This window comes from Vigna radiata, unplaced genomic scaffold, assembly GCF_000741045.1.
Source record: "Vigna radiata var. radiata cultivar VC1973A unplaced genomic scaffold, Vradiata_ver6 scaffold_108, whole genome shotgun sequence".
In the NCBI taxonomy this organism is placed as follows: Eukaryota; Viridiplantae; Streptophyta; class Magnoliopsida; order Fabales; family Fabaceae; genus Vigna; species Vigna radiata.
This window is the reverse complement of record NW_014543429.1, coordinates 1,119,632-1,133,851: the sequence shown is the minus strand read 5'-3', so window position 1 is coordinate 1,133,851 and position 14,220 is coordinate 1,119,632. Positions and strand designations below refer to the sequence as shown.

Below are 14,220 nucleotides of genomic sequence, written 5' to 3'. Positions count from 1 at the left end.
TTTCCAAGAAGGTCACCCATCCCAAATTACTCCAAGTTAAGCACGCTTAACCATGGAGTTCTTATGAGTTAGGCGACCGAAAAGCAAATGCATTTGTTGATATGAGTAGCCAAATCAATTCCTTTAAGTTATCCTTCAAATGTATAGTCCCATACCTATACAGTCTCTAGATCCCTCTCATTCTGGTGTATGTTCGATTCGTCCATGTACCCCTTCCACTGGAAGCCTGCTAGGAGCCGCTCCTTGTCCGTGCCCCCTGCACCATGCCTCTTGCACCGGCGATCACTCCCCGTCTTCGTTAGTGCCCAGGTGTCAGCACACTGGAAAGTCTCGTGTTGATGTGTGGGGGCAGTGAGCAGTCCCTGTAAGTTGTCGGGGCGTTACAAATGGTATCAGAGCCTAGCCTCTCCCAGTAGGGTGTGGTTTGAGGATGAACCATGCGGAAGCTGGTGGGCATGTGACACCCGGGAACTGACGAGGGCGGGGAGTGATCGCTGGTGCAAGAGGCATGGACAAGGAGCGGCTCCTGGCAGGCTTCCAGTGGAAGGGGCACATGGATGAATCGAACATATACTGGAATGAGAGGGATCTAGAGACTTTATAGGTATGGGACTATACAGTTGAAGGATAACTTAGAGGAATTGATTTGGCTACTCATATCAACAAATGCATTTGCTTTTCGGTAGCCTATCCCATAAGAACCTCATGGTTAAGCGTGCTTAGCCTGGAGTAATTTAGGGATGGGTGACCTTCTGGGAAGTTTTCCCAGAAAATGTGTGAGTGAGGACAAAGCGCATTGAAAAGCCTCATGTTGATCTGTGGGGACAGTAAATATTCCCTGTAAGTTGTCGGGGCGTTACAGCTGCTGCCTAAAGCCTTTTGTTTGCCCTGATGATGAAGGTTGAAAAACAGTTATTTTCATATGTCAATTTGAACCAAATTATGCCCTTTTCTGCTATTTTGCATTGTTTTATAGCTATTTTGAAGAAAGTGAAGAATGGAGTTGAAGATACAGGTCATAGACTCAAGAAAAGAACAGAAAAATGAAGATTTGAATAGTCGACGCACCGCCCGGCAGCACACTTAAACCACCGGGCGGCCCAGGGCGAGGAGTAGGCATGGCGATTAACATTGGGCGGTTCTGAGGGAAACCGCCGGGCGGTGACGATTACCGCCGGGCGGTTCTGAGGCTTTCGCCGGGCAGCACACTTAAATCGTCGGGCGGTGGTCCGCTGGGCCTGGCCTGTTTTCTGACGCGTTCCTCACCTATAAATACCCCTATTGCGAGTTTAGAGTTATTCTTTTGACAGGGGAGAACGGCCAGACCTAATTTTGCTCTCTAGAGAGGATCTCTTGGATGCTTAGGCTCACCTAATTTTGCTCTCTGGAGAGGAGCTCTTGGATGCTTAGGCTCCTTTTNATCNTNTCTAGGGTTTGNTNTTCCATTCTTCNNNCATTTTTCATCTANNTTCACCATGNCNATGGTGAACTAAACCCTATTGTTGTTGGGGGAAACAATGTAATCTTTTGATACTCTCTTTTATTGAAACTCTTGATTATTTATATGGTCTCCATATGTTCTGTTTGTTAATTGTTGGGTTATCATCTGTGTGCTGAAGGCCTTTATCGTTTAACTCATTCGGTAACTGATGTTTGTCTTTATTGATATGGCAACGTACAGTAATGACATGAACTGGTGAGTAATTTATTGATTTTGCAATACCACCTAGGGATAGGGGTAGAATAATCAATTGCGCTAACTTCTGTTTATAATGCGATATTATATACTAGGGGAGGCTAGGGATAGCAAGGCAGTAGTTAATATTAGGCTCTTTTTACCGAGGGATCGGGTTAAGGGGAGGCTAAGAAAGACAAACCCTAGTAGCACTTTTATATTAAAAATAAAAAGATAAAAACAGAAAATATATACAATCAAGTCGAAGTTAATCAGTTTACACTACTAGATAAGTTAAACCACGAGTCCCCGACAACGGCGCCAAAAACTTGTTAAGTCCTTGGCAAGTGTACCAGATCTTTATCAAGTAATATAAAATGGGTAAGTCCAAGTATCGTTTCCCAAAGGACTCTTAGGCCTTACTTTTCATGTAAACCAATCGCATAACACTTGAGAAGAAATTAATTTTTGGTTTTGAATGCAAAAACAAAAGTAAACATGCAAATGCAATGAATCAATTGGCTAAAGAAACTATGAATGAATGAAGTTGTTGGGGTTTACAATTTCATCTTATCCACCCTCTTATATCTACTTTTCTTATCTAATTCGCTTATTAATCATATTGTCATGCAATCTTTCTTAGTCTACCCTTAACCCAATACCCTGGCGAAAAGAGCCTATTACTAATTATCGACTTGCTATCCCTAGCCTCCCCTAGCAATTAATAATGCATGATAAACAGAAGCAAAATACAATTGATCATCCTACCACTATTCCTAGGTGGTATTAGCATAATCAAGGAATTCCCACAATTCATGACATTATTGTATGTTCCCGTATCAATAAAGACAAACAACATTTACCGAATGAGTTAAACGAAAAAAGCATTAAGCAAAGGTGAAGAACCCAATAATTGATAAAGATAAGCATATGTAAGCATATAAAGAAGATAAGAATTTTGATATAAGAGATTTTCAAAAGATTACATTGTTCCCCAACAACCTAGGGTTTAGTTCACCATAATCATGGTGAAACTAGATGAAATACAATGGAAGAATGGAAGAAATAACCCTAAACTTGGTAGGTTGGAGCCTAAGCATCCAATGAACCTCCTCCAAGGTGTGTGGAACAACTCCGGACGTTTCTCTCAGCCAAAAGATTGAGTTTTGGTTTGCACTGGGTTATATCTAAACCAAAAAGATAACAGAAAGATTACAGAATTTTATCCAATAAAAACAGACAACCGCCCAGGCGCCTAAGTAAACCGCTCAGCGGTTTCCCCTATAGCCGTTTGACCGCTCAACGGTCAGTTTTATTGCTGAGCGGTCCATTCTAGTGCTCAACGGTTCACTTGACCCTTCTTTTCATCCTTTTTCTTCCTCTTTCACGGGTCTAAGTCCACCTTACTTTACTTCCATCTTCAGTTCACCTTAAAACCCTACAAAACAATGTAAAAACAAGCATAATATCTCTAAAACCAACTTTTGACTCTCTCATGACTTAACTAAGTGTTTTACTTGATTTTAAGCTCATTCTAAGCCATAAAGGGTGTGTTTTGATATCAAATTTAAGTATGAAAATAACAGTTTTTAGACCGTTATCAATCACCCACAAACAAATGATCAAGCTGAAGTCTCTAACAGGGAAATCAAGAGGATATTANTTAAGTATGAAAATAACAGTTTTTAGACCGTTATCAATCACCCACAAACAAATGATCAAGCTGAAGTCTCTAACAGGGAAATCAAGAGGATATTAGAGAGGACAGTTGCTTTTTCACGAAAAGATTGGTCATATAAATTAGATGATGCTCTTTGGGCATACAGGACAACTATGAAGACATCCATGGGATTATCACCTTTCCAGATAGTATATGGGAAAGCATGTCACCTGCCAATGGAGATGGAACATAAGGCTTTGTGGGCTTTGAAATTTTTAAATTTTGATCCTCATGAAACTCAAAGCAAACGTAAAAATCAATTGTTGGAGCTTGAAGAGATGCGGTTACATGCCTATGACTCATCCAGGAGTTATAAAGAGAAGGTGAAATTTTATCATGATAGGAAGCTGATAAAGAGAGTCTTCAATCCAGGGCAGTAGGTGCTATTATTTAATTCACGGTTGAAGTTATTTCCCGGGAAGCTGAAATCAAAATGGTCTGGACCCACCGTACGGTGTGGTTCGAGGACGAACCATGCGGAAGCTGGTGGGCATGTGACACCCCGGCACTGACGAGGGCAGGGAGTGATCGCCGGTGCATGAGGCATGGACAAGGAGCGGCTCCTGGCAGACTTCTAGTGAAAGGGGCACGTGGACGAATCGAACATACACCGGAATGAGAGGGATCTAGATATTGTATAGGTATGGGACTATACAGTTGAAGGATAGCTTAAAGGAANTGATTTGGCTACTCATATCAACAAATGCATTTGCTTTTCGGTAGCCTAACTCATAAGAACTCCATGGTTAAGGCCTTCCGAGTCTCTTGGGAAGAACGATATTGGGTTTTACCGATTATATTACTTGAAATGATCTGGTACACTTGCCAGAGAGTCAACAGTATGCCAAGAACAAAAGTAAACATGCAAATGCAATGATTCAATTGGCTTTAAGAAACTATGGATGAATGGAGTTGTTGGGGTTTACAATTTCATCTTATCCACCCTCATATATCTACTATTCTTATTTAATTAGCTTATTTATCATATTGTCATGCAAAGTTTCTTGGTCTACCCTTAACCTAATCCCTTGGTGAAAAGAGCCTATTACTAATTATCGGCTTGTTATCCCTAGCCTCCCCTAGTAATTAATAATGCATGATAAACGGAAGCAAAATACAATTGATCATCCTACCCCTATCCCTAGGCGGTATTAACACCAGTTCATGACATTATTGTACGTCCCCGTATCAATAAAGACAAACAACATTTACCGAATGAGCTAAACGATAAAAGCATTAAGCAAAGGTGAAGAAGCCAACAATTGATAAATCAAGCATATGCAACCATATAAAATAAATAAGAATTTGGATATATGAGAGTTTCAAAAGATTACATTGTTCCCCAACAACCTAGGGTTTAGTTCACCATAATCATGGTGAAACTAGATGAAATATGATGAAAGAATGGAAGAAATAACCCTAAACTTGGTATATTAGAGCCTAAGCATCCAAAGAACCTCTTCCAAGGTGTGTGGAATAGCTCTGGACGTTTCTCTGTGCCAAAAGAATGAGTTTTGATTCGCATTAGGGCTATATATAGGCCAAAAAGATAACAGAATCGAGCCAAATAAAAACTAACAACCGCTCAGCCCCTAATATTGTCACTCAGCAGTTTGCCTCTAATCACGAAACCGCTCAGCAACCCATTTGACCACTCAACATTGCTGGCGCTCAGGTGCCGCTGATGAGTCGATATTTTATTGATTTCACTTTGTTTATTGTGCTAGAATTAATCAGGGAATTGTGCTTAATTGTCCGGTATTTTCCCGTTTTTGCTAATAATGCTTAATTTGACCGGAAATTCTAATTTTAATTAATTTGAATTCTCTGAGCTAATTATTTACATTTTTAATTGCAGGGAAAATTTTGGAGATATATTTTGGAGCATTGGGAAGGAGACAAAATAAATTCAAGACTCTCAAATTAGACATTTTATATTTTAGTTATCTTGTAATTTAATTGTTTAAACTTTTTAGACAAGCTTTGCACATTGGGCAATTGTTAAAAATTTATGATGGCCCAAAATTGTAGGACACTTGTCCTAGGGTTTCCTTTTATTTTTAGGGTGGACCCCACCCTATTTTTTTAGGACACATGGCCGGAACGTTTTTCCCATTTCTTTGAAACCATGTCTTTGCATTTTGATTATGGATGAATAAAAAACCTCCACGCTGATTGCATTGCAGAGAAAGGGGCAGTGCTTACTAGCTAATATTTATTTATTTTTTCTTTCTTTGATTAATGGTAGGGGCTTTGCTTTTGGAACGTTTTTCTTTGAATGAAAAAAATTGCCACACGATGTTTTCCTTGCTTTCATTTCGATTCAACACTTGCATTGAGTATTCTTTTCTTTTCTTGCTTTTAACGTTGAAGGAGCTCTAATAGCATTAATGTAGCTGCAACCGCTGTTTCACTTTGGATATTAGCATATTTTATTTCTTTATTCCAGCACTAGGAAAGGTTTTAAATTGAGATTTTGGTTCTCATGTGCTGTAGCCGTAATGCACTTTTGGTTTAGAGTTTTTGAATGCAGCGGCATTTGATTTTTCTTAGGGTCTCGGTTGAAATTTTTATTGTAGGAGGCTGGAACGTGTTGTAGGGACATGGTATGATGTTCACACTCTTTGCACCAATTTCTAGAGAACGAAAAGGAGATTAAGTGGGAGTTGGTGGCAGCGCTGTCACGTCCAACACGAGGGCTGCAATGTTTTTATTTGCTTTTTAGCTTGAATGTTCATTTAATTGAATTCACATAAACTTTATTGTTCACCCGTGTTTAGCAGTTTTCTTGGTGATGAATGTGTATTGATAAGACTACAATGAGCATTGATTGTTTTTTTTTAGTTGAGAATTGTCTTTTGCTATTGAACTTTATCTCTGTTGCACGGTAATTCTAGGATCACGCATTCATCTCAAGGCTTTAGATACATTTGCTTATTTTTCTATTGCCTTTTAAATTTGTTTACGCCAATTGTCATTTGTCATTTGTTCATGCATTCTTCTTTTCCTTTAGTACCATTTCGGCGATGAATTGCTTTTAGTGTCTAGCTTAGTCATTGTTTTTTAATAACTTTAATTATGTTTTGTAGTGTTAGGTTTAGCATCGTCTTTTACTTTAATGTTGTCTAGTACTTTCGGTAATCTTAATTTAATCGTCATGTTAGCTTAGGTTAGTTGAGTTGGTCATTAATAAATTTACTTTGTTTCCTTGAGATTTCTTGGACTTTTCTTGTGTTTATTCTGCTCTACTTGACACTCTATGAAATCTGACTGTGTTCTTGAATTGGGTATACACTTAGTTGCCCAATTGGTGATTGTACCTTCGCTTAGTTGGTCAATCTGTATAGAACACATAGGATGGAATAAATGTATTGTGTTCGCTTAGTTCGTAATTATGATAGCATGATTAGCCTTCGCTTAGTCGGTTAGTTGTGGTGGATTACATGCTAGAGTAGTTTATTCATGAGACTCTTGCACTTTAATTGCCATACTGCTGCTTTGATTCTGCTCAATATTTAATCTGTTGTCTGCTTGTGATTAGGTATACGCTTATTTGCCTAATCGGTGTCAATTCTTCACTTAGTTGATTAGACTGTGTGGTGGATGACTGATTAAATTTGTGCATTGCATTCGCTTAGTCTGTAATTTTGAAGACCGAATTAGCCTTCGCTTAGTTGGGTGATTCGTGCCGGATTTGGATTAGAGTAGTGTGTACTTGTTGTTGATCTAGGATAGGAAGCATAGTAATTGAGTTAATGACCAACCGTTTTTATTCTGTAGTTGATTCCGTTTTTACATTTCTGTTTCCGCATATGTTTACATCTGTGTTTACATTGTTATTTGCATCTGTGTTTTAATTTAGTTTATCCGCATTCACAATCCTTTCATAAACCCCCCCCCCCTCACTTCATGTTAGACCTGATTCTCGAACCATAGTTTGGTCCCTGAGAGACGACCTAGGAGTCTCTCCCTAGTCTATACTGCATTCTCATATGACATTAAATTTTGCTTGGGGTGCGACACCCATCAGCTGCTCAGGTGCCGCTTGAGCGCTACGGATCTTTTCAGCACTTTGTTTTTCTGCACTCTGGTTGACTTTTCTGCATTCTGGTTGACTTTTCAGCACTCCAACCATTTAATACTTCAACCTTTCTTCCCATTCATTCCAAAATGCTACAAAATCAAGGGAAACCAAGCATAAAACCAAGAAAACCAACTTTGACTCTCTTATTCTCTAACTTAATAAAAATGCATGATTTCAAGCTAATTCTAAGTCATAAAGGGTGTGATGTAATATCAAAATTAAGTATGAAAATAATAGTTTTTCAACCGTTATCAGTTACTTAGCCAAATTTTCGCCCAAAGTAAAGAGAACCATGTGCTCTACCCTTTTTGAACCTTAGCCTGAAACACTTTGAAAACCTTTTGAGAAAAATCTTTACCTTGAGTTGAGTTGAGAGTAATTGAATGGTATTGATAAAGGTTCAAGTTTCGGGTTGTTGGGGGAAATTAAAAGGCAAGAGAAAGGCATTGAGCTCAAGTGTTGAATGAAAAAAAAAAGCATGAGAAAAGAAAGAAAAGAAAAGAAAAAGCATGAAAGGTGAGCTCAATGTAAAAGTAAAAGAAAAGGGAAAAGTTGGGGATGGGTGAGATTGGTTAAAAGAGAGTATGTGCTTGAACTTTGAATGTTGAATAACTCTCTTAATGAAGGGAATTTAATAAGAATTGTAGATAAAGGAGGGTGGATATGGATGAAATTGTAAACCCCAACAACTCCATTCATTCATATCTTTTATTTGCCAATTGATCAAGTTTACATTTGCATGTTTAAATTCAGTTTTGCATTTACAACTACAATTTATTATTTCTTTCAAGTCTTATGCGATCAATTCACATGAACATCTAGGCCACTGAGTCCCTTGGGAAATGATATCTGGACCTACTGTTCTATTATTACTTGATACAATCTGGTACACTTGCTAGGGTGTTAACAAACAATCAGGGAATAAATGCTAGGACTCAGCTAATTAAGATTAAAGTGTATGGCTAAGGTCTTATACTTATTTACTACTTATTTACTATTAAACTGGGTGGGGACAATTGAAATGAATGAAACTAAAAGAAAATTAAAGAACTGAAACTAGTCTAACTAAAATCTAAAAGAAAAGAAAATAAAAGTATAAAGTACTCAAAGCAGAAATAAAACCTAATTACTAACTATAACTACCTACAATTAAAATAGAACATATATGATACAATCTATACAGAACTCAATTGCTAAAAATAGGCAAAGAAAATATTTGAAATAGAAATGTAAAACAGAAGTAAAAATTAAATTCACAAACACCTAAACTAATGAGTAGAAACAGATTGGTTGATTGGAATCTTGAATCAGAATAAAAAGTGCCAAAGTTAGTGTAGAAAGGCAGTCATTTACCACTCAGGAAGACATCCTGGACATTCATACCCATTGTGTGGTATTTAAGTTTCATATCAGAACCTAGATTAGGCAAATGTCCACTTACTATACTAAATCACAACAAGTTCAATTCCTAATTCATGTTTCTAATCATCACCAGATGCTAAACTCTTACTAAAATGAAATGACAAACAAAATATGAATTACTGTGTTTTCCTTTCATAGACTCATCTTCATCGAGAAGACATCTCGGTATGTCATACTCACTGTGGAGGCATGTAATTCCCAAAGGAATTTCAACTTTGTGGGGTGATAAAGTCTAAATCATATTTTTTTAAGAATTAACAGAAGCTAGAAACAATATTTTTTTCTCATTGAACTCAACTCTGACTCGAGAAGACATCTCGGTCACGCACGCCCACCTCGGGGTCATTTAATTCCATAAAAAGAATTACAATGTTTAGAGTTATGAGTTCAACTCGATTTCAAATCAAACACGCAAGAAACACAAAAACATTGAAGAAACAATCAAAACAAAAAATCACAAAGCTCAAAACAGAAACAAAGAAGAAACATTAAGAACGAAACATATTATTAACGAGAAATGAAAAATATAAAAACTTACCGAACAAACATGCAATTGGAGCCACTGTGGGTTGTCACCACCGTCAGTGTGCGCTCCAAAATCTTAGAACAAATGAAAACCCTAACTATCTAAAACTAAAATGAAAAACTACAGAGTGTATGTTCGAGAGTGTCTAACTGTCTATTTACATGACAAAAGCCCCTTTATATAGTGCTACTGAAAATGAAAAGAAAAGAAGCGAAAAAAAAAAAGAAAAGGAACCTTCTTCCCTACGCTTTGTGCTTTCTCCATCGGAGAGTCACCGTTCCTCTTCAACTTCAGCCCTTCGATCACTCGAGCTTCATCTTCTTTGGTCACGTGCAGTCTTGGCCTTATCGGTTTAGTGGTACGAGCCATTCCAGTTTTCCTCTCTTCGTCTCTCGTCGTCTAAGCTCTAGGGTTCTCTTTTCCTCAAGAAATGCTCTTCTACTTGAACCTAACATCAAAGAGTGTTTTTCTTCAAATGAAGCACAAATTCTAGACCCCTTTAAAGGCAGCAGATTCAAAACGCAGTCGTTGGACTAAACTTTAGCCCCATTGCAGCAGCTTCATTAATTGGAGCCAAATCCAGATCAATGGCCCAATTGCTTTGAATCTCACTCCAAGGAAAAGGTAACAACTGCCAAAATGCGTCATTTATACCAGACGCAAGCCAAACAACCCCAACGCTCTTCATTCAATAAGCAGCATCAAGGCCCAAGTTCAAACGGCCTAATCTGTGCTAAAATCTTTCTAAGGTAGCAACTGATGTTCAGCGTAACAGGCCAATTAATATCCAGCCCAATGCTCTTCAATTCAGCAGCGTCAATGAAATTTGTTCAAGGTTGAGCCAGCTTCTCATTAACTCCAAACGCAGTCGGCAGCATTGGCCTAGAATTGCTTTTGTTGACCAAATTTAGCGCAATTGACCAGGGTTAATCTACAATTAAAAACAATTAAAAGTAAGGGCTGATTAGCAATAAAGGCAAGGGCTATTTAGCAAATAAAAAAAATAAAAACTAAAACTAAAGAACAAAACAAGATTAAATTCCTAATTATTTAAAAACTCTACAAAATATACCTAAAAACATATTTAATGGATGTATTAATTAATGTATTAAGAACTCACTGATTAAAAGAAGAAAATAAACAAGAATTATAGTTTAGTAAATGCCTATTAGTGATATATGTGTCCCGTGAGACATACTTCTTTTCTTATAAGCGTTTAAACCAAATGGGCTTGAAATTGTTAGAGAGGCCTAGTGGATCGGAACAGACCCAATAATAAATTTCATTTTTTCTACTATATAATTCCTCAACTTCAGTTTTCCATTAGGGTTTTTTTAGCTGTGGTTGCTACTCATCCTCCATACCAAGTTGTGCCCAGAAGAACGTAGCCATGGGGTAACCTAATTTCCTCTTTCACCTTTTCTATATGCTTTATGTTTTTATTCATTTGTTTTCTTTTTCTGTTTTTGTTTGCTTAGAACCTCAAATTGAACATACACAAATAACTTGAGTTGTGAGTTCTTATATGCTTTCACTGGATTCGTTTCAAACCTAATCCCTCTAAGGCTACTTCCCCTACGAAAAGTTTACATTTATAATGTAGGTTTATATTTTTATCATTCTAGGATTTAAATTGATTTTTCCGCATTAAGCAAGACGATTAGGTTCTTCAGCGCTTATGTTTAGTGTTATTTGGTCGACCCTGTGGTCACCCTTTATTTATTTTTTGCAATTGTTATATTAATCTATTAAAATCCCACACGCCATAACGATGGCGCTCCTCCGCGTCGGGCTGCCGTGGCGGACACGAACACCGCGTCAGATACGCCGGAGATCACTCCATTAGATTCTTTGACACGCCGGAGAATTTTGCGTATGAAATTTATTAAGGAAAATTAAGGAAAATCAGAAACAAAATAGAGTCTCACTCTTTTCCTCAAACTCTTTTCAGTATGGCCATGGGGCGACTCCACTTGCGTGAAATAACCATACGCATCTCCTAGTGTGACCTTGCCCATGACAGCAGTGGAACAAAGCTGAAACCCGCAAAGTCCGAAACTTTTTCCTCTGAAGAATGAAACCCATATTAGATTTTAGTGCGGAAGTGAGAGATTGTTGTCATTGGTGTAGGAAAGTGAGTGGCGTGACCTTGAGGAATAAGGAAAGAGAGGTGAAATGAACAGACAAACATCAAATAGTATTAAACAATAAAAGAAATTTGAACTTGGAAAATTATTGTAAATATTTATCTGTGAGCTTATAAGAGATTAGATAATGGTTAAACCGACAAACCAATTAACTTCATTAGGGTTGAGTTAGAATACCAAATTTGACCTCAATGTTTTACAGATTTATGTAAAACTTGATGATTGGTTAATATAAGTTGTTTCTAAACCAAAAGGTTGTAAAAAATTTTGTTTGCTTTTATTATTTGTTTGTATATATATATATATATATATATATATATATATATATATATATATTGTATCTGTATCTGTGTTTCATTTATTTTAATTGAGAGAATGAAGTGTATGCAAAATTTACATACTTGGGTTCTGACTACTGAACTAGGTTCTGATTTTTGTTTTCGAGGATGGGGTTTTAAATATTTTTGTAACAATTTAGGAAAATGCGACCAGTAATTAACAAATTTTTTTAGCTACATGTGGTTGTTTAGAAATGGTTAATTTTGTTCAGAAACTGGATGTTCAACAAGGACCAAATAATGTATTGGTAGATTTTGTTCAAAAATTGGTTCTCAACAAAGATCATAGAATCTATTGAATTATATTAGGTTTTCTTTCTGGTTTACAGGAAGACATGTGGAATGGGAGCTGCTCGCAAGCTCAAGTCCCATCGCAGGAGGCAAAGGTGGGCTGATAAGTCATACAAGAAATCTCATCTTGGGAATGAGTGGAAGAAGCCTTTTGCTGGTTCTTCCCACACAAAGGGAATTGTTCTTAAAAAGATGTAAGATTAAGTTAGCATGATTTGCATATCTTGAGATTTAGATAAGAGGGTATTATATTGAGTGATGAAAATGTATTTGTTTTATGTAGAGGTATTGAGGCCAAGCAGCCCAACTCTGCTATTCGAAAGTGTGCCAGGGTTCAACTCATAAAAAATGGGAAGAAGATTGCTGCTTTTGTCCCAAATGATGGTTGCTTGAACTACATTGAAGAGAATGTGAGTGTTTGCCATCGTTACTTGCTGTTTATCACATATTGATTGATTTTGTTTGATTATTTGTTATTAACTTGGATTGTGGCACGTGGTTGTAGGACGAAGTTTTGATTGCTGGATTTGGACGGAAGAGTCACACTGTGGGAGATATTCCTGGTGTCAGGTTTAAGGTTGTGAAGGTTTCTGGTGTCTCTCTTTTGGCTCTCTTCAAGGAGAAGAAGGAGAAATCGAGGTCTTAAATGTGTTGGACAGTAGTTTGTTTTCAATAGATTCGCTTAAGTATTATGAATTTTGTTTTGAGGTGACTGGGTTTTGTGAACAATTTTGTATCTTGTTCATTTACTAAACTTTATTATTTGACATTTTTAGTTGAAATATCATGGATTCGTATCCGTATTCTGTGTTCACATGGACTTCATAACAACTATTGGAACATACTCTCACTCTCGATCTTTCTAATTGAAATCATAGGGAAGTTCAAAAGTTGTAATCTCATTTGAGAATTGGCTATTGTTAAAAATTTTAAATACAAGTTTTGGGTCTTTGGATGTCTTTTATTGAAAAGGTTTTAAACGTTTTCATCAGGTTGGAAAACAAAAATAGGGGTTAGATTTGTGATTTTTTTTTTTTAAAATTAAAATCAATAATAGAGATATATTGATGGAGACTTGTTATGGACTGGAAGCATAGAGATCTGGTTCCAAACAGCAAGCCATCCATGATGCAGAGGAATGCAGCGGAAATGAATGTAAGTGAATGGAATTTGGTGTTTGGTGATGGAATGAGTGTGTAATTGATCCTCTCAGCTCAGAAGGCCCTCCTATGATGGAAGGAAGCTAGAGGAAGGGTAGAGAAAGTAAAGAGAAGAAGTGACTCAAGAGCAAATAGGGCTGGAATTAGAATTCTGCAGCATTTCACTATAGCTCAAAAGTGGTTTTTACAAGGTATTGGCCCTCCTATTAATAGATGATGAGGAGCCTTTAATCTGATCCATTTCCCTCCCAAAACCAAATACATTTCGGTTAGAAGTAGCTTGCAAATGGAGGAGCAAATCCCACGCTTGGAAGAGGCAATTCCCATGCTGCAATCCACGTCATTAATCCGTGAGTCAACCATGTGCATTCTTCTTGGGGCAGCTCCATATTTGATAAATTTACCCCCTCCCCTTTGGTGTAAATGACTTCTTCACCCTTCTTTTTGGTCCATGTTAAATCATCTAGTTGATCCATGATCTCCTAACTTTATTAGACCTACAAAACACATATAAACATATTAAAAGAAAATCCTTCTAAGACCTAGAGAAAGAAAATCAAGAAAAAATATTTCTTTACTTCCCTTTCTTAGCCTTAGCTTTAGTTAGTACTCCTTTGAATGGAATGCCCTAAATAGGTTTCCATCATACCCTCCCTCTTGAAAAACGATTTGTCCTCAAATCNGGAAGATATAAAGAAGCACAACTTTTGGTTTGTCACTTATAAAGTCCAAGTAGATTGGAAGAGTTCTTAGTGCTCTTTCCAACTCTTGGCAGCTTTTATTGCTTTCTTTAATTTTAGTGTATTTGTTTGTGTTCACGTGTAGGTGTGACCTTGTCACATTAGAGTCTGTAAGTT

General features: G+C 37.2%; 1 protein-coding gene across 1 annotated transcript; it reads left to right on the top strand.

Moving 5' to 3' along the window:
- Window positions 1–10,817: 10,817 nt before the first annotated feature.
- Window positions 10,818–12,864, top strand: LOC106754403 (40S ribosomal protein S23-like). Its single transcript, XM_022777941.1, has 4 exons — window positions 10,818–10,822; window positions 12,242–12,397; window positions 12,442–12,613; window positions 12,709–12,864. The coding sequence occupies exons 1-4, from the start codon at window positions 10,818–10,820 to the stop codon at window positions 12,847–12,849; spliced, it is 474 nt and encodes a 157-aa protein (XP_022633662.1). The 3' UTR covers window positions 12,850–12,864.
- The last annotated feature ends 1,356 nt before the right edge of the window (window positions 12,865–14,220 follow it).